General features: G+C 45.6%; 1 protein-coding gene across 1 annotated transcript in view; it reads right to left on the bottom strand.

The window, feature by feature from the left end:
* Positions 1-19,161, bottom strand: part of CUBN (cubilin) — a 1,794,835-nt gene that overhangs the window by 244,315 nt on the left and 1,531,359 nt on the right. Inside the window, exon 57 of the mRNA XM_069648353.1 lies at positions 3,884-4,066. Coding sequence (XP_069504454.1) covers positions 3,884-4,066 — 183 coding nt within the window. The remainder of the gene's footprint in view (positions 1-3,883; positions 4,067-19,161) is intronic.

Genomic DNA, 19,161 nt, shown 5'->3' with positions numbered 1-19,161 from the left:
TGTTTCAGTCACTCAATGGCTTCAACACATTTGAGAAAATGTCCAAGAAAGATTGAATGTGCTCTCTTCTTGTGAATGAACTTAAGTAAACTGTAACCGTGCCATTTCCCATATTTGGAGTGGTGTGACAAAAATAATTAAAATGTTTTTATTTTTTTAATTCCCTTTAAAAACACTTTAATAAACACTTTCAAACTGTAAACAGTACTAATACATTTCAAAGGAATAACCAACACATCGAACATTTTGCTTCAGACAATTTTCCCAATTGTGCCTCCTTCTAGTACCTACTGTAGTGAATCGGGATGAGTATCAGTAAAATATTTGCATCCACTCATAGATTACAATCTTTCCCCAGACAAATGAGGAATCCATGCTAAATGTGTTAGCAGTGGGTTCAACGGTGTGGACTTGAATAGCCGGACACACATAAACACACGCATACATATACAATCAGCTTTATATATAAAAGTTGTTTACCAAACTAAATGCTAAAACGGTTACCTGCTTGAAGACATTGATTGACATATGCAAGTGTCTTGTTACTATTAATAAAGTGCACAACATTTGTTAATCTGCAGACAACGTTATTAAAACCCATTTCAACAGGTGGCCAATGAAAGCCTCCTGCTTGGACCTGACCAGGGAATATTCACAGTTATTATTGGGCTTTGACTGCATTTATTTAGCAGCAGGGTATTTCTGCAGAGGCTTCTAGAGCTTTCCTTTATAGCAGATGGCTTCACGTGTGAAAGAGCTCTTACTATAGATGTGCAAGTTGTGTGCACACCTGAAAATTGCAGAATGAACAGTTAGCATCCTGTAGTCAGACCTGGGAAATACTGCCCAGAGCAGATATGTGTTTAATCCTGTGCCCGGGCTCTATTTCCATCCATGGGAGGAACAGAATTGGGTTTGAATGCTGAATTTGATCTAATTGAGGAAACTAGCCAGCAAAAAGAGTCCTGGGCCTGATGGGGCTCTCTGGGTTTATGCTTCCCCTGCACTGTCTGCTGTACGCTATGATATTGTGCCTAAGTGCGTTACCTTGTGTGGACACCGCCAGCAGTAGTTATTAAACTCATAAAGAAAACAACCTGCTCCCTACACAATCAATCTCCTCTCCTGCATTTTGTAAGCAGATCAGCTAGCACTGTGAGCTAAGCAGATCACCCCTGATATCTAAGCACAGCCTGCTGTGGCAGGTTCGAATCCTGGTGAGGTCAATACAGCTTTTCATCCTGCCGAGGTCGATAAATTGAGTGTGTTGCAGTGCTATATAAGAAATACATTATTATTATGTGGCATTTTGGGCCCTGGAAAATTGACCGCAGAGCTTGCCACAGCCTTTCTCCAGCACTACACAAACCACTCTTTCAAATAGAAACAATCTAGAGGTAGATTATTCTGAGTCCAAGGCCCCAAACTCTGGAAGGTTCTATTACTGACTCTATAAAAACACTGATCTTACCACACTTAGTAAACCTACTAAAAGCTTGTAATACTCATTAACTACAAGGCACCCTGTCAGTCGTAGAAATAAATAAGTACATGAATAAACAAACTCATATCTCTAAATTGCCAGAGAATTGGGTCAGCCTTATATCATATCTAACCACAGACCTCCTTGAATAGAGGCGATCAAGATCCAAAGAATGGGCACTAGAACATTTCGGGGGCTTAGCCTATGTCCATCCATTGGCCTGGGATAGTTATTAAAGCCATGTGGAGATACACCCTTGGACCTGCTCCCATTAATAAGTGTTGATCCTCTATTTGCATATTTGGGTTGACTGTGTCCTTTGGGGCACATTAGGAAACAGTCATTCCATGGATGAATTCCTCAGAAATGTCTGGGTTTGGGTTCTCTAATAGTTTCATTAACACTTGCTGTCAACAAATGCAGCAAAACGTATGGATTTTAAATAATAAATCAACCTTTATGTTACCTATTGTGAGTACGTTCTTGATTTACATTTTTGTTATTGGCGTTAGAGAACTGGATCCAAAACATATAGCATTGAATGTTGTCTCCGTCGGAAATGGGGAAAGGTGTGTGCTTATGTAACAAGGATGCTCATTGCGCAACTAGTAGGCCTATCACAAAAGTATTTCAATGGCCAGTTGGAACTCTTTATTGGATCTGGCCAAGTAGCCAGCCCCTGGGCTCCTTCGTTTGTGGTGCAGGCAATATGAAGTGACTGTGCTCACACTCGGTGCCGAATAAAAATCCAAGACAGAAATAAACGAATGCGGCAAAAATGGTGGAAAAGCTACTTGTTTAGAGTTCCTTCATGTGTCGGGCCTGTGCTTCCTACACTCATCTTTGACTAGAGCAGGCTCCGGGCACTGCGTGTGCCCGTGGGCAGAGTACCATGGCTGGCACACATATCTGAGATCAGAATAAACGCTGGCAAATAAACCATCCCTTTAAAGAGGTTCCATGGTGAGCACAGGACCCAAATGAACCTAATGCATCATGTGTAAGGAGGGGAATGGCTTTCATTCATAAAAGGGGGTTTTTACGTTTCGATAATATCTGCGTGTTGCATCGAACTGGAGGGGAGAGGAGAAAGGAATTGTGTTTTGCACCGTCTTCTACCGGGGCTTTTGGTAGCAGGGCTGGTGCAAGTAGTAGGAGAACGTTGTACTCTCCTAGGGCAGACAATTAAAGGGAAAGATCATGCATTTAAACTGCACAAGACAGGCACAAGCTGCTGAAGGCTGCTCCTTCCCCACCACCCCCAGGAGAAGTGTGTTTGATCTGTGACAGATCAGTCTAGTTCATTGCGTAACCGCCCATCTTCTCTACAACCACACTATACACTTTCAATTACAGTTTCACATGCCTCTGACAGGGTGGGAGTCTTCCTTCGGGTAATGTCTCAGATGAGATGGGCGTGGGGGATCCGTGTTGGAGAGGTCTGGCACCGACACCGCACACTTTATTCACCTCACCCGAGCCTAGGTGTAGTTGGCAGAAGTGTCGAAAGTGCATGCTCTATGAAAAGCTGGCGATAAAAGAATTAACACCCACTCAGTACTTTACTGAGCTAGCCTCAAGCTGATTCTAGTTGGAGAGTGATCTGGCACTGCCCAACCATTTCCTGAGACTGGAGGCGAATACTGAGGCTGAAAGGAAACAATTGGTTCATAGTCAAAGCTCTGAAAAAGCTCAATGTCCTATTGAAAGTCACCAGTATCTCTGCAGGTTGGATGCTCTCTTGTTAAGTTTCATAACATATGTGGCTGTTTGAATGCCATAGCACAGTGTCACAAGGCAAGTCGCATTTTAGGAATAGGATCTTTATTTGAAATCCCCTAGTTGTGCCTTGATAATGGAATACAAGATTCCTGTCAGGGTTCGTAAAATATGAAACACACTAGAATCAACACTAGGGGTTTGTTACCATTGCAGTTCTCCTCTGAAAGGCTTCGCTAAGTCTCTTTTCGGGATACCTCCTGTGAACTGAAAGTCTCATCCTGTGTAATGCTGAATCCGGACCTTGAGTGTTGGCAAATTTGTTGATCATTTGAGGTAAGAGTTAAGTATTGCTATTTGGGCAAATTCTCTGCTGTTCATGCCTCAAGTAAATATCTCACACTGATATGTCTGCCCTCATTTTATCTGTGACCCACCGAGATGAGCACCTTGTGGCATGAGTGACCTTGGCTTTGTAAGGCTATGTTTTCAGGACTCTCAGAAACGGTCAAACGGTGAAGCACAACATACAAACTGAGACCTGGCAAAAACCGGCTAGTGAGAATGGACTTTTTTCAAACAAATGGGGATGAGGAGGCTTCAGCGATAGGGGAACACACAGTGGCTTCACAGATGAGTCAAACATGTATTTTCAACAAACACTATTGATGGATTACTCACCCAAAACTTTGTACTGTGCTGTGAACCCATGAGCTGTGGTTGCAGAGTTACTGTAAAAATGGAGTCGTAGGGGTCCCAAAGAACTGATCGCTCCTGGTAACACATTACCACAAAGGGTGGTGAGAGGTGACGTAGAGGATCCTCGAAAGATCTGCACTCCATCATTTCTACAGTAATCGCTACCTGCAAACACAGGAACGTTGTATGTAGAAATGTAGGTTTATATGCAATGAAAGGAATTCAACATTGTTCATATAGGTGTCATTAAAGGAAGACATCATGATTAACCAAGAAAGATATGGTCCCATTTTATTGAATTAAAAAAAGGTATGGCAGTTGTCACATAACTCATCCCTTCAGGCAGATGATTTACAGTCGGTTTTTTCAGATGACATATGACTTACCTTTAATGCTTCATCCCCAACATTTAGCTACAGCTGAATTCCAGTAACTGGAATAACCCCCAAATTTGTATTTGGGGTCTGAACAAATGTAAAGCACATGCCCCAGGGTGGCCTTCGGCAGCTAATCTGGCATCCATGTGTCAGCTGGAATCTCTTTTCAGCCTTACTTTTCCAGAACGTCTAAGTTATCGGTAGTAGAACGCTCCTTAGACTTCCCACACAGGGCTTTTAAGGACATGGGTCACAACCTGAACGAGCTCATAGGACCCTAGGAAGGAATGGGTTTAAAGGGTCTGTAACCTGCAGCAATCTAAATGTTTTGGACTTTGAGTCCCATCATCCCTCACAATTGACTATATTGGCTGGGGATGTTGGGATTTGCGGTGCAAAACATCTGCAGAGACAAACATTGTAGGCCAATGTTACACCCTACTCTCCAACCAAGCCTTTTCCTCATGACAAAGTTATTGACAATTCAAAACATCCACAACCACTGCCATTGTCTCTGTTAATCGCTGATTCATGTAAGCTGCAAATAAACTCCATAAAGAGCTTATCTTTGTGCCCAACCTTTACATTTTTTGGTCAACAATATCACTCTTTAAGCAGTATGACAATCATGGTTCATTTTGAAGTGCTCACCATATGTCGGACGACTTGTTTGTGTACAGCCATCAAAAGCTCAAACTAAATCAGCTGTTGCATTACATATTTCTCTTGAGATAAAATTGATCGAAATACTTTTCTCTGATGATAGCACTGCATCAGTAAAAAAATAATGTTTACTTTTAAACCCTTAAACAAAAAGGTATACACAGAGATTCACATTATTTGCCTTAAAAACACGTTTCATGGATCCTGGTAACATCTACCATGCTATTCAAACTTAACACAACTCTTCAGAGCCTGCTTCCAGATTAATATGGCACTCAGTACCTTTAGGGATTTGTGTCTAGCCTTAGTTTCTGTTTCCAAGCCAGAGAAACAGGTACCTTGGTTTCTTATGTTGTGTTTATTGTCAGGTTTTAAGCTCTGGATCAGGGAGGGGTGGTCAAACCCATGTTCTATGGCATCCTCTTGATATCAAGGCAAGTGTGTTGCCCCTGAGCTATCCTCCAAGCTGCTGGAAGAAATGCCAATCACTGCCTACAAAATCCCCTCTAAGACCAAAGCATGTTTGAGCCCAAGGTATCTCTGCTATGTTTCATTTGTAATCCAGCAGCTGGAGCTACACTAACCCAGTTATTCCAGCCTCCAACATGTATGCATTTGGGTTTCCTGGGAGTCATGCCCATTGCACAGATTCACTTACACCAGTCCGACACGAGCCTCTCAAGGAAACCCATAGACTCTAAAAAAGTGCAAGATTACTGGAATAGTAAAGTTCTGATTGCCAGTGGAGACATATTCAAGAGCTGGTTTCTGACACAGGTTTTGCTGCCAGTGCTGAGATTACTAACAAGATTCCTTTTCAGTCAGTACCGCATACTAATAGTTTATTCACTCCCATAGCCAGAATTTCACATATGTATTTGCAATCGAGATTGTTTACCCCAAATAATCCAACACAATAGTCCCCAAGCAGGAACCAGCGGACTGATCAAGGAGAAAATGGCATTACCTTGGTGCAAATTCACAAAACAATTTACTACGGCAAAAACATGAAAACACAAAGAAATCAAAAAAGTACAGAAAGATACAATTTATTGATACTGTATTCAACATGTTAATCAATTAAAAATATACATTTTGCACACAATATCTGATCAGTATACCATTAACAAGCCACAAGTGTTAGGGAGAATGCTCATTTCTTGTGCCAATTCCCCTTAACCTGATAGACCCGCAGCACTTTTGCTGGACTTCTGAGATTTGTTTGATCTCTTCTCCTGAGTTGACTGTGACTTTTCCTCACTCACACATTCTTTTTGGTCTGACTTGGGAATCTAACTCTACTGCTATGGTCATTCTTTTTACTTTAATGGAGTCATGCTTTCCTCCATGTATTTCACTATGGGCATCTGTAATGGATTGTTGCAGCACACAGCACCCTATCTGCAGTGTTGCTGGGGGGTCCTTTTTTATTTTTTTAATCATTTTTTGATGAGAACTACTGTTCCCCAGGATAGTAGGATACTTATCTTACTTACCTTTTCTTTTGTGGGATCAGCACACACCACCTTATGTGGGGTGCTGAGGGGTTACACAGTAACTCCTTTCCCACTGCTCCTGTAACTTTTTAGTTACAGTAACAGACAAACCTAAATGGCTGGTGTCACCGGATACATGTTCCTACCATTTGCTTCTAAGTTACTCGCAGTCTGTTTTTACAGCTGCAGTATAGCACCCATGCCCCAGTCTTCTTTTATCACTGTTTTTCATTTGTGTGTTCCTTCCTGGCCCTTCTTCTACCATTCCAGGTGGGGGTGGGTCCTCTATGAGTTTTGCCTTTGGTGGGATTCCTTTGTGAAGCCTGCCAAGGCTCCAGTGTGTCTGCTGGGGCAGGAAGTGAGGGAGGAGCCTGAAACTTCACATACCTTTGACTGAAGGTATGCGTGGCTGGAACCAGTTTGAACTGGGAGCCTGGCTATCCTGCATGGACAGCCATCCCCAGGTGATTGACAGGTCCATAGGACTGAATTAATGGGTTCCTGCATAAAAGGTGAGGTTTTTAGGACAGACGGGTAAGTCAACCGCTGGAACTGAAGCTCTGAATAAGAAGAAGGAGACAAGAGACGCCTGCAGCACCTCCAGCACCCGCAGAAGCACCGTTGCTGTCCTGACCCTGTTTTCAAATGACAGGGAAGCTCTGCCAAGGATGACTTCCTCCTTTGGGATGGTGAGCATAACCAGTCTCAAGACTATCTTCAATTTGAGCCATCCCCTGACGTCCTGCGATCTTAACATACCCGGGGTACCTCAACCGCCTTGAAGTGCATCGTCTTGCCATTGATGAATCTCGCCGGAACTTCGGGGGCATCTGTGTGGACCTCCAGTAGCAACAATCCTCTCCTCTGAGTTCTGTCCCCATAGTTCAGGACCGAGAAAAGGAGAAGATTCCAACTGGCAGTGATTTTTCACTAATGCTGCTGATAAATAAGGCGGCAAAACCACACACCAACGTGGGAGTAAGAAGTATTCTTTGTTGGTGAGTCCCTCTCTCGACTACTGCTGCACTTGCCAATCCAGGGTACCCGCTTTCGTCACCACAACCAATGACTAGGAGACTGGGTTTGCAGCCGTGCATCAGGATTGCGTTCAGCTGCATCATTTTCTTCACTCTCAAGGTACTGTGAGGCTCATGGTAAACTTACCTTTAGCGAACTGTGTCGCTCCTTTGTTTTTGGAGTACTGTTTTTGCTGTTTGGGTGTTCACCCAAATCCAGTTGCCCAGGCCTAACAGCTTGTGCTCCTACAGGAAGACTTCTCCAATGCTCCTGTGCCCTTACAAAGAACATGTAACTTGCTACATACCTGTACTAAGAATATTTTCATCAGAACTGTCGTATTCCTCTTTGCTTTGGCATTGCTGGTTCCCCTACAGTCAATCTTCCATTCCTACTGGCTTTGGCATTGCTTGTTTCCCTCCAAAACCTGAACTGAAGAACTCTTTTCTAGTTAGGGAAAGACTGCCTAAACCTTATAAAGAATTGCTACAGTGTTGCTTACCTGTTCAATGTTGCTTGTTTACATTCTTTTTTTTTTATAAAGTATTTTTTATTGTTATTATTGTATTATAACAATCACAAAGAACAAAAACAAATCAACATAAGGACTATCATGGTCATTCTTAATCAACAAAGGCAATACACATGTCAGCAGTGGTCAAAAGTCTTCCTTAGTACATATATTGGCGTGTAGCACATAGTACCCATTGCACGCTCCCAAGCATGTAGGAGGGAGCCTTAAATCGCCTCTTCTTCCCATCTATCCCAAATTTTCGAGGCTTTGTTGGGACAGCCCCTTGCTAAGTAGATCCTATGCTCCATCATGGCACACACGTCCATATCCAGTTTCCATTGATCTATTGTCGGGGAGTCAGGGGCTCCCCATTTCTGCGCTATATTACGCTTAATCAGTCCTGTTGCCGTGTGTAGGAGCAATCTCTCCCACTTGTTAGCCTCGATTTCATTGGGTACTCCCAGGAGTAGGGCCTTTGGGTCCAATGGTATGGTCCGGGCCAGGACTCTGGAGAGCTCCCCACAGCATGCATTCCAAAAAGTTTGTATCCGGGGACATGCCCACAAGATGTGAAAGAAGGTTCCCTCCTCCTCCCCGCATCGGAGACAGTTTGGGTTTGGGGCCCGTTTCCAGCCGTATAGGCGCGTCCTAGGGTAATATACCCGGTGCAGTATTTTCAGCTGCGCCAATCGGAGCCTAGAGGAGATAGCAATTTCTCGGGGATGCATGAGGACTTGTATACAGTCCTCTGGATCTATTTCCCCCACATCCGCTTCCCATTTCGCCTTGAGCTCGTTCAGTTCGGGGGTAGCAAAGGAGGATATGGCATTGTATAGGATGGAAGTGCATTTGGTTGGAATATACGCTGGTAGGATGTTGCGCTCTATGGGGGTGTAGTCCGGTACCCTTGTGTTTGCTGTTAAGTGGGTTCTTAAGGCGTGGGCCAGTTGTATGTAATGATACCGTTCCGTATTCAGGATCTGGAATTGTAACTGCAAATCTTCAAAGGGGGTCAGTTTCCCATCTGTGAGCATATCCCCCACTCTCGTGACCCCTGCTTTCACCCAGTTGGGCCATGGCTCAAGATTCCGGGATGCAGCTAGGTTATTATTTTGCCAAAGAGGTTGTGTGATGGTAACTTTATTGTCCCACCCAATGAACTGGTGTGCTTGTCTCCAGACCATAGTGAGGTGCGTTGTGGTTGTGGGTGGGGGAGTTCTCGGAAGGGGTTGATAAAGGAGGGTCAGTGGATCTGCGTTTTGTATAGTAGCTATCTCAGCGCGTATGTGAGGTAGGTCTCGATTTCCGTGGAGAAGATCATTAATCACAGCCAGTTGTGATGCCCAATAGTAAGTTTGGAGACGGGGGACTCCCACTCCTCCCTCCCAGATCGATCTCTGGAGTGTGGTTAGCGCTATTCGTGGTTGACCTCCCCCCCATATAAGGTCTCTAAGAAGTGTCTCTACTTGGTGAAACTCTGAATCTGGAATTCTGTGTGGGGCATTCTTAAGGATGTAAAGGAATCTGGGAAGGGTCATCATTTTAAAGAGTGCTGCTCTACCCATAAGAGTCAGGGGGAGAAGTTTCCAGTGTTGGACATCGATAATGAACCGGTCTGTGATCGGTCGGAGATTGTGTTCTACATAGCTTGTCAAATCCTCGGATATCCAGATTCCCAGGTATCGAAAGCCTTGTCGTTCAACACGGTACGGGCACTCCTGGGGGATGGCCTGCTCTCTGCCCTTTACAGGATAAAAGACTGATTTATCCCAGTTGATTCTGAGTCCGCAAAATTTACCAAAGCTGACGAGCAGCTGTGTTACGATGTGGCCGGACCGATGCGGGTTCTCCCCGGTATTTAAGGAGATCGTCTGCGTAGAGAGATGTACGATCCTCATAGCCCTCTGGCCAACTAAACCCCGTCCAGGCAGTATTTTGGCGAAGCCAAATAGCAAGTGGTTCGATTGCAAGGGCAAACAGAAGGGGGGAAAGCGGGCATCCCTGCCGCGTACCTCGGCCCAAAGGGAAGGATCGAGAGGACCATCCATTTACTTTTACCTCTGCCTGGACGTTGGTATAGAGTAATTGTACCCATCCCAGAAAGGCTTCTCCGAATCCCATACGGCGCATGATCTCCCAGAGGCTGTCCCATCGAATTGAATCGAATGCCTTTTCGAAATCGATTGCCAGCAGGGCCAAAGGTCCGACTATAATCGGAGATCTCTCCATTGCCAGATGGAGATGGCGTAGATTCATCCGGGTCGATTTGTGGGGCATAAATTCACATTGGTCCGGGTGAATCAGGGTGGATGCAACCAGTTGTAATCGGTTCGCTAGAAGCTTTGCGAGGACCTTGGCCTCCCCGTTAATCAGTGATATAGGTCTATAGGAAGCACATTTGTGTGGAGGTTTGTCAGGTTTAGGTATAACCACGATGGTCGCCTTACACAGGTCTAGTGGGAGAGTCCCTTGTTCCCGGGCGGCAAGAAACATTCTGTGCAGGGGGGCCGCCATTTTGTCTGCCCCTAGCTTTTGCCAGGTGTCAACCGGGAATCCGTTCGGGCCCGGCGTCTTCCCCGGTTGGAGCTGAGATAGCGCCTCTGAAATCTCGCCCTCTGATAAGGCGGAATCCAAATGTTCCCTGTGTTGCACAGAGAGCGTCACCAACGTTACCCCATCTAAGAGGGAGGGGTCTAGCGGAGAGGCTGGGGCTCGGTAGAGGTTTGCATAGAACATCGAGAAGGCCTCAGCAATCTCAGCGTCTGAGTGATAGCTGTCGCCCTGTGGTGTAACTATTTCCCGGACATGGCGTTGTCCTTCGTCTCTTTTCTGCAGCCAGGCGAGCAGTTTGCCTGCCTTGTCCCCCAGCTCATATACCCTCGCTTTAGCCTGCCAATGGGCCTGCTTCGCGTCATCCATCGCTCTGTTCCGAAGGCGCTCTTGGGCGCGTTGGAGGGATCGATGAGTTTCAGACGTGGGATCAGAAATGTGTTTAGCCTCCCAGTCGCTCACCTCCTTCTCGGCCTCCAGTATCTTTTGGAGCTGGGCGTTCCTTCTATGTGTCGTCCAGGAGAGAATCTCACCCCTGAGCACTGTTTTATATGCCTCCCATAATGTCACGGGGTTGTCTACCGATTCCTCATTAATTTCGAAGTATTCGGTGGATACTTCCTCTAGGCGATCTATCAGCTCTGGGAACCCTAGGTAGTAGCTATTAAGTCTCCACGTTCTAGGGGGGAGGGCGCCCTACATACATATTTCCATCGAAAGCGGTGAGTGGTGCGAGATGACCCTAGGGAGCAGTTCTGCGGACATTGCCCTGTATAGGTCGGTGTGTGGTAGAAGGAAATAATCCAGTCTGGACATAGAACCGTGGGCACCAGAGTGGAACAAATATTCCCTAACATCAGGGTGTAGCTCCCTCCACACATCTCGGAGTCCAAGAGCAGATGTAAAGTTGGCTAATCTGGTAGGGGTGTCTGGGTTACGATTCCGGAGGTGGGAGCGGTCAGTGTTGTTGTTCATGGTGTCGTTGAAATCCCCCCCTAGGATGTACATGTCAGGGTGATGTTTCCCTATAAGGGTGGTGAGGTCATCCAGTAATTCCTGTCCCAGACCCGGTGGAGAATAAATCGAGGCAATTGCCACCCTTTGACCCCAGATTATTCCCAAGATGAACACGTATCGGCCCCTGGGATCTTGTTCTACGGTTTGTTGAATAAATGGTACACGTTTGTGTATCAGAATGAGGGTGCCCCTGGAGCCCATTGTGTACCCCGCATGAAAGGCAAGGCGATAGTTGGTTCTCTGAAAAAAGGCACAGTTTACCCCAGCCAAGTGGGTTTCTGTCAGGAGGGCCACATCAGGGGAATGTCTATTTAGGAATAGCATGATAAGGCGCCGTTTGATTCCTGACCCCATCCCATTCACATTCCAAGTGAGGAGTTTCAAGGATTTAGTGTGCTGCATGAGGGATGTGCGAGTTTGTGTACAGGACATTTACTACGTATGATGGGGATTTTCAGGGTATAGCGATCCATGAGAGATGGCGGTATACTTCTCGCCTGTACTAAGGAAGCAGAGTTGCCTTGTGGAGTAGTGCAAGACGTCCCTAATAAGGGACAGTGATTAGTTCGACCCATGAGCAAGTGGCAGTCCTGAAATGACCAACAAAATTTAGAACTTTCCCAACTCACCCCCACCCTATACTCCACCCCAACACGAAGTACCTGTCGCCCAAACATGCTGATCCTTCAACTTAAGGTGTCAGCGCAAAAACCAGACCCTTGGATAGGGTCGAAACAAGCAAGAAAGAGAGAGGGGGGGGGAGAAGAGAGGTCTGACCAGGGGAGAGAGATCAGATCTTTCCCCAGAGTTCCCACGTTTGCGCCCATTGTCGACATCTTCCATGGTGGGTAGATAATGCGTCAAGATCGGAGGCGCGGGCAGTGCATGCAGGCAGGGTTCCTAGGTCCTTTAGTAGGGGACTATAGTTTGTTCATTCCTCTTCTTGTTGTGCCGCTGGCTCCAGGATCTCCTGTCCCCCCCGTTCTGGGTGTCTCCTCGGGGAGGCCCGCCCAGGTCCGAGTCGGGGTCATCCTCTCGGTCTCCTTGGTCTTGCAGTCCAATCGCCTTCTATGTGAGCCTCTGCCCACCTCCAGGCCTCCTGTGGGTCGTTGAAGAGGACAGTAGTACCCTTATGGTAAATATTGAGTTGGGCCGGGAAGAGCAGGCCGTATTTTACATTCAGTTGAGCAAGTTGTTTCTTGAGTGGTTCAAAGGATTGTCGTGTCCGCTGCACTTCTCGTGTATAGTCCGGGAAGAAGGCGATTCGGGAGCCGCTATGGGTGATCGTCTCTTGTGAGCGTGACAGTTGCAGGAGGGCATCCCTGTCGCGGTAGTTAAGCAAGCGAGCAATGATAGTCCGGGGCGGAGCGCCTGGGAGCGTTTTGCCCGAAGGTATCCTAGGAGCCCTCTCCACTGAGAAGAATTTTGAAAAGGATTGGGGCTCGAAGATGTCCATGAGCCACTGTTCCAGGAACAATTCCATGCATTGTCCCTCTTCCCCCTCCGGCAGGCCCAGGATGCGAACGTTGTCGCGGCGGGACCTTCCCTCCCCATCATCCACTCTCGATTCCAGGGCTTTCAGGCGGTTTAGGGCTTATGACAGCTGGCGATTGATCCCGGCGATGCTGTCCTCTGCTTCGGAGATGCGGTGTTCCGCCTCTCCTGTTCTGGAAGTCAACTTCTGTAGATCGTGGCGGAGGAAGGAGACATCCGCCGCCATACTGTCTATTTTGGTCTCCATGGAGGACCGAGAGTTGGCGATGGCCGCCATTACGTCCCGTAAGGAGAGGGAGTCATCTCCCATGGGGGAGTTTGGTTGTGCTGTTGGGTCCGCCGGGGCTGGGGTGGTAGCGACGGCAAATTGATCCATGCTGCTCTGTGTCGATGGTTTCTTCTGTCTGTTCTTCCCCATAATTTCGGGAGTCGTGGAGTGTCTGCTACGATGGGGCAGGTATTGTTGTATATACGCAGTTGGAGTGGTCGTACCCCCCAGGTGTGCGGAGTGGTGGCCGCGCAGCGGGTCAGGTGGAGGGCTGTGAGTTCCAAGAGCCTCCTCCACTGAGGCCTGGGGTTTATATGGTGAGAGTACTTTGAGGCCTAGGGCCCTTTACTGGGCCTTCACAGTACGCGCGGACCTCCGGCGCTTCTAGATGTCCACCCAGGCAGGTGTTGGTCCCTCTTTCGCTTCTGGTGCGATACGGGGCTCAGCAGGCAACCGTTAGCAAGGTTCGATCAGAGGGGGAGAGGGGGGGCCTCACTTACTTCTGACACGGCCCAGTCGCTGCTGTCTTCCGCCGTCCGGGGGGGTCATGTGTTCGCGGCGTGGTGCCCCCAGTAGATACGAAACAGGAGGTAGAAGCCACACACCACCGGGGTCCCAGGAGGGCCGCTATTTCTTCCCCCACCTCTCTCGCAGATCGGGTCCGTCCGGGCGCCTTCCGGGTGTCAGCGGGACTCGGCCAGTGGATAGTCTCGGGTCCCGCGGTCCCCGCGCGCAGCCTCCCGCCCGCGGGGGAAGAAGAGAGGATGGTCACGGGCGACCGTCTCACTTTCTACACCGTGCCCCACCGTGTCAGGTCGTCTTGGGCCTCTCACTCGGTCGGAGGAAGTCCGCCCTCAGACACCAGCGGCCATTTTGGTCGCGTAGCTCCGCTGCCGGGCCTCGGCAAATGTGGATTTTTCTCCGTCGTCTGGGTTGATAGGTGCCACAACCTCCGTCAACCCGAACCCACAGCTTCACGGGCTCGGTCGCAGTGTTTATACCGCACGAAAACCCCAGGAATCAGGATGAAAATGCAGGATTGTTTCGGCGCTTACGGGAGCTCACTAGGCTCACATCCGCATCGTTCGCGCGCTGGCCACGCCCCCCTGCTTGTTTACATTCTTGACTTACTTATAACACAATAATGCAGAGTTGATTCAAATAAGTGCTTTTATTTACCTGACTGAAGTCAGTCACTGTTACTGAAAATAACACTGACAAGCCTGTTGATGTGCCTGTGCAAACCACACCAGTGTCCAAACATGCCACTGTTCTGCCCAGTTTCTCTTCCAATCCTTGTCCCTAATAAGAATAATGTATTTATTCCTAGTTCAAAACATTTTTCAACACATTTTCCATGTCTACAACCAAGTAGGACTGTGAAACCAGCTACAGAAATTAACCTAATGCATGTTCATGACATCACCTTATTGGTGTCTGGGGTAAAAAAATGCTAATACACCAAGGAAAGAACATTTTTAAAAAACAGATATTCCCAGATATATAAGACTCCAGACCCTCCAAGATGAAGAAAAGATGTCAGAAATGTCTGCCCAAATCCTGGCATTTATTTGCCGAAGACTCAGACTGTTCAGTCTTCAAAGAACGTTGTGGTCTACAGAAGGGCAAAGAGCAACAGCCTTCCCTAGTCTTAAAACCAAGCTAATGTTCCCACCCAGGATAATGCTCAGCCAAAATGTACATTGAATCACAAATGGTGTCTGTGACCTTCGTATGCCAATATGTCAAAAAAGTAAATGTTAAATACTTCTGAGGTCTTTTTCTTTCTGGTTTTCTTCTGGGGTGACCAATGGCAGTTCTTGAGGTCACTCTACTTATTCCCCCCTGCCTTTCAGCTTATGGACATTTTCCCTATCTTTGCAGGGATTTTGTTTCCTTCTATTAACCCTTTCAATATTTGGTTCCATGCAGGCGGTACTAAGGAAGCTCTGTGGAGATTCTTTGTACCACTTCCAAGCATTGTGTCCCGGAGCACGTGTATCTCCCTGGACACCGTGCCTGCCCATACTCCTTTGGCTTTAAAGCCACATGCCTCTTCTATTTAACCTATATTTTAGGACTCTGGTACAACTGGTTCAGTCCTTTCATATTCACATTTATACATATTTCATGTGAACTCCAAAGATATCAGATCCTCCTTAGATTAAGTGAGTGTATGGGTACTGTGACTAGAGGATCGCAGGGTTATCATCACAAGGATGAGGACATTATATCAGTAGGTCCACAAAGCCAGGATGGACTCTTAAAAAGAAGTCCCAGGGACAAGCTTCTAAGGCCATGTGGAAAGAACAAATAAGGACCACATTTCCCAGAAGCCCACTCTCTCACAGAGGGGAAGGCCAGGTGGATCTGGAAAATTCAACTACAGATTCAAAGGATTTAAAACTATGGGGAAGCTATGATCACTCCACAGATGTACCTTCCCCATCTCAAAGAGAACCGTTTGTGAGACCTGATCTTCATTTACATTTAATACCCAGGGTGATAGAGGGTAGCACAATTATTCTCAGTTGAACACCCAGATACACTAAGAGTACTACACTATTTTTCAAACACTGCAGAAAGAGTTGAGTAAAGTAAAGCTCATATTTTCCCTGCAGCTGCAACCCCAGTAGAAAGAAATCTTTTGCGGCCAACAATCCTACTGAAATCAACAGGAGAAGCACTCAATCAGCACTCAATACTACAAAAATATGTTTTCAAACTCACAGTGCTACAAAAGGACTTCATAACACAGATAGTAACCTGTGGAGGACAGGGGGCAGTCAAACTAAACCCCAAGAAGGGAAAGCCCTGTTGCAAAAGGGGGAGAGGCAGGACAAAAGCATCAGCAAAGCTGAACACAGCCCAACACACAAAGGAATTCAAAATAGAGGCTGACCTATTTAAAGATTTCTATCTCAGACTCAGAAGTAGAAACACATTACTGCCACTGCAGAAACTCAGGGAGAAGGATTCAGGCCAAGTCTTAAAGTTAGTTAGTGAGTTCCATATTAGAAATGTGGAAAACTGTTTGGTATTGAGGCTAGGACTGTACAGTGGAGGAGGTGACCACCAGAGCAGTGAGGAGGATGCAGCTGGAGGGAAATATAAAGCCAGCCAGTGGAGGAAGGAGGAGTGAAAAAGAAACCTGACTAATGTCGGAGGGTTGAGTGAAAGAGAAAACCTGAGGAATGGAGGAAGGTGGAGTGAAAGACAAAACCGAGAGATTGGAAAAAGGTGATGTGAAAGAGAAAACCCAAAGAGTTGAGGAAATAGGGGAGAAGGAAAAACCTTAAAGTGTGGAGGGAGGCAAAAGAGGATAACAACAAATGGGGGGGGGAAGAAGAAGGTGAACTGGACACATTGTCCACAGAAAAGAAAGACAGATGTTATGGGCCATGAGCAGATGGCAAAAGTAAAGACAGAGGCTGTGGCCGAAAAGAAGGTGTAGATAAAAATTATGAATCGCAGAGCATAGAGAAAGTGAAAGGAGAAGCAGTAATAATTCTGGCTAGGAGAAAGTGGGAAGGGCAAAGGGAGGATCTCAGTACTGCACTGATTTTAAAATTATGTAGACTTCTAAAAGAGATATTTGCATATTTAACCAAATGTTCTGTATAGTGATGTTCGAAATGATAAATTTCTTCTATATTTATTTTGTCAAAGTTTACATTGTGAAAGGCGAAAGGTTTTACTGTGTTTATAAAGCATTGCAAAATAAAAAATCACACTATATAATAAAAGGTCAGATGTATGTTTGTCCGAAGCTTTCATGCGCCTGCTTCGCCTGTTACCATCAATAGAGGAAGCTGTTTCCTTACACCAACAATAATAAGACTTCAAGTTCATTTCCAGGCGAACAAAATGTGTATTACAACAATCATAAAATATCATTAGTTGCAGAAAGGGTCCGAGACAGGGATACCACTTTAACAGCATACTTCAATTGGTATACACTAAGAAAATATATACATTTAAAAAAAGAACATATAAATAGAAATTAATTTGATTAAGCACTATTTCTCCAACACAATAAAACGTTTTTTGCCCATATAGAATTATAGAATTATTTTCAGCATATCATGCCTCCACAATGTCTAGATTAACACTCTGAAAATGTCTTTCTTCATTCACTTTGGCCTGTGTACAAAGGCTATTCCAGTAGTAAAACATTAAATAAAGGGAGAAGCTCTGTCCAAATAAAATGCATAGAAAGGAAAAGCTGCAACTCTGGCCAAGAAAAAGATGGAGAAATTAAAGGCAGAGGCCCAGGCCAAGGAAAATGGAGAAGACAAGCTGGAGCAATGGCCCTGTAGAGTCTACCTTACAGTATGAGGAAAACTTTAAACCCCAGAAAACCTGGCAACTATCCTGACAAAACAAATCACCTTAAACTACAAATCCTTGCATTTGTAATTTGCAAAGGTGTGTTGCAGTGCAAAGATTTCAATTGTTGCAGTCTGTTTGTCACAAAGGTACTGCATTGGATGAATGAAAACTGATTGAAGTTCAATGCACAAACAAGTGATTGCTTTTAATAATAAACTCTCACTCTGCAATTTCTCTGTTTGGCATGTAGCACTGGGCCTTTTAGGAGTAAAACTAGATGCCAAGCTTACTTCTTTACTACATAATAGGGAAACCAATATAAGTCGTTTTTTTACCTCAACATTCTGCATTAGGCTCAGCACTACTTCTCAGGGGAAATACTTCTCTATAGATGCATTTATGGCATTATGTGAATGCCATAAATGCATCTATATTAGACTACTAAATCTGAGTCAACTTGAATTTGTAATGAGGCCAAATTGTAGGCACAGTAGCATGTCTACAGCAAATCTGACCATTTGTCATCATTGTTTGGAGCCTTGAACGAGTTGCTTTAATGAAGCATCGTAGAGTTTAACACTTTGTGCTTGGTTCTTTCTGACAGGAAAACATTACAAATATGTCCCCTGAGAAAATGTGAGCTCTGCAAACGTGAGTTTGCAGCTGGACTCCCATGTTCGCTGTCAACACATAAGGGCAGCTATTTTTCATATCTGCCCCTATGATTTCTTTACCTTATAAAACCTGCCTGATTAATGATCATCTTTATTTGGGCAGAGTCGTGATAAGAGCCCGTTACCTTTTCTCGAGATGGTAACAATCTTCCTTTTCATGATTTGCTTTTCTGATTAACTAGAAGGGGTCTGCACTTTAAAAAACATGTTAAACTAAAGCACACCTCTTAGAAGGGTCATTGGTGCTGCTTTTTAGTGTTGGCAATTAGGTGGCACTTTCCCTCAATAAGCCAAAACTATTGCATTAGAGAGAATTGGCATATGAGGGGGATACAAATCTTGTAGGTGTTGGTTATTAACTCACTCATTGACTGCCCATGGCCATGCTAATCCCTATGGCCATTCCCGCCCACTTCTTGTTCCTGCCCACCCAAAACACATCTCCTGGGATCTCCTTGGGCTAGGTTTCTCGGGCCTTACCATCAAACATTACACTCAAAGTGCCAGCTAGTGTTAAGGCAGGCTTCTGAGAGTTAAATATTTAATTGGAACTGTAAATGTGCTACTGTTGTAATAAAATGTCTTAACCAGTTCTGCCCTCAGCCATTCAATTTATATACACTATGCATGTCCTTCATTGAAGCCCTGTTCAATACATGCACTGCAAAGCCAACAGTTTTGGATTGTGTATAAGTATTAGGCATTTGCCAGGAACTGCTTTTAGATGCCCAGGTAGTAGGTGCTACCATCAATAGTCAGTTATTACCACTAGGTCATGCCTGGCAAGTGCATTTCCCTTGCCTACGCAAAAACCAAAACTGTTGGCATTGCCAAGGCATGTTGGGATTGCTGTATCTC

Source organism: Ambystoma mexicanum, chromosome 2q (assembly GCF_040938575.1).
Source record: "Ambystoma mexicanum isolate Mex_15411 chromosome 2q, UKY_AmexF1_1, whole genome shotgun sequence".
NCBI lineage: Eukaryota > Metazoa > Chordata > Amphibia > Caudata > Ambystomatidae > Ambystoma > Ambystoma mexicanum.
The sequence above is the reverse complement of the archived record's forward strand: the minus strand, read 5'-3'. Positions and strand labels throughout refer to the sequence as shown.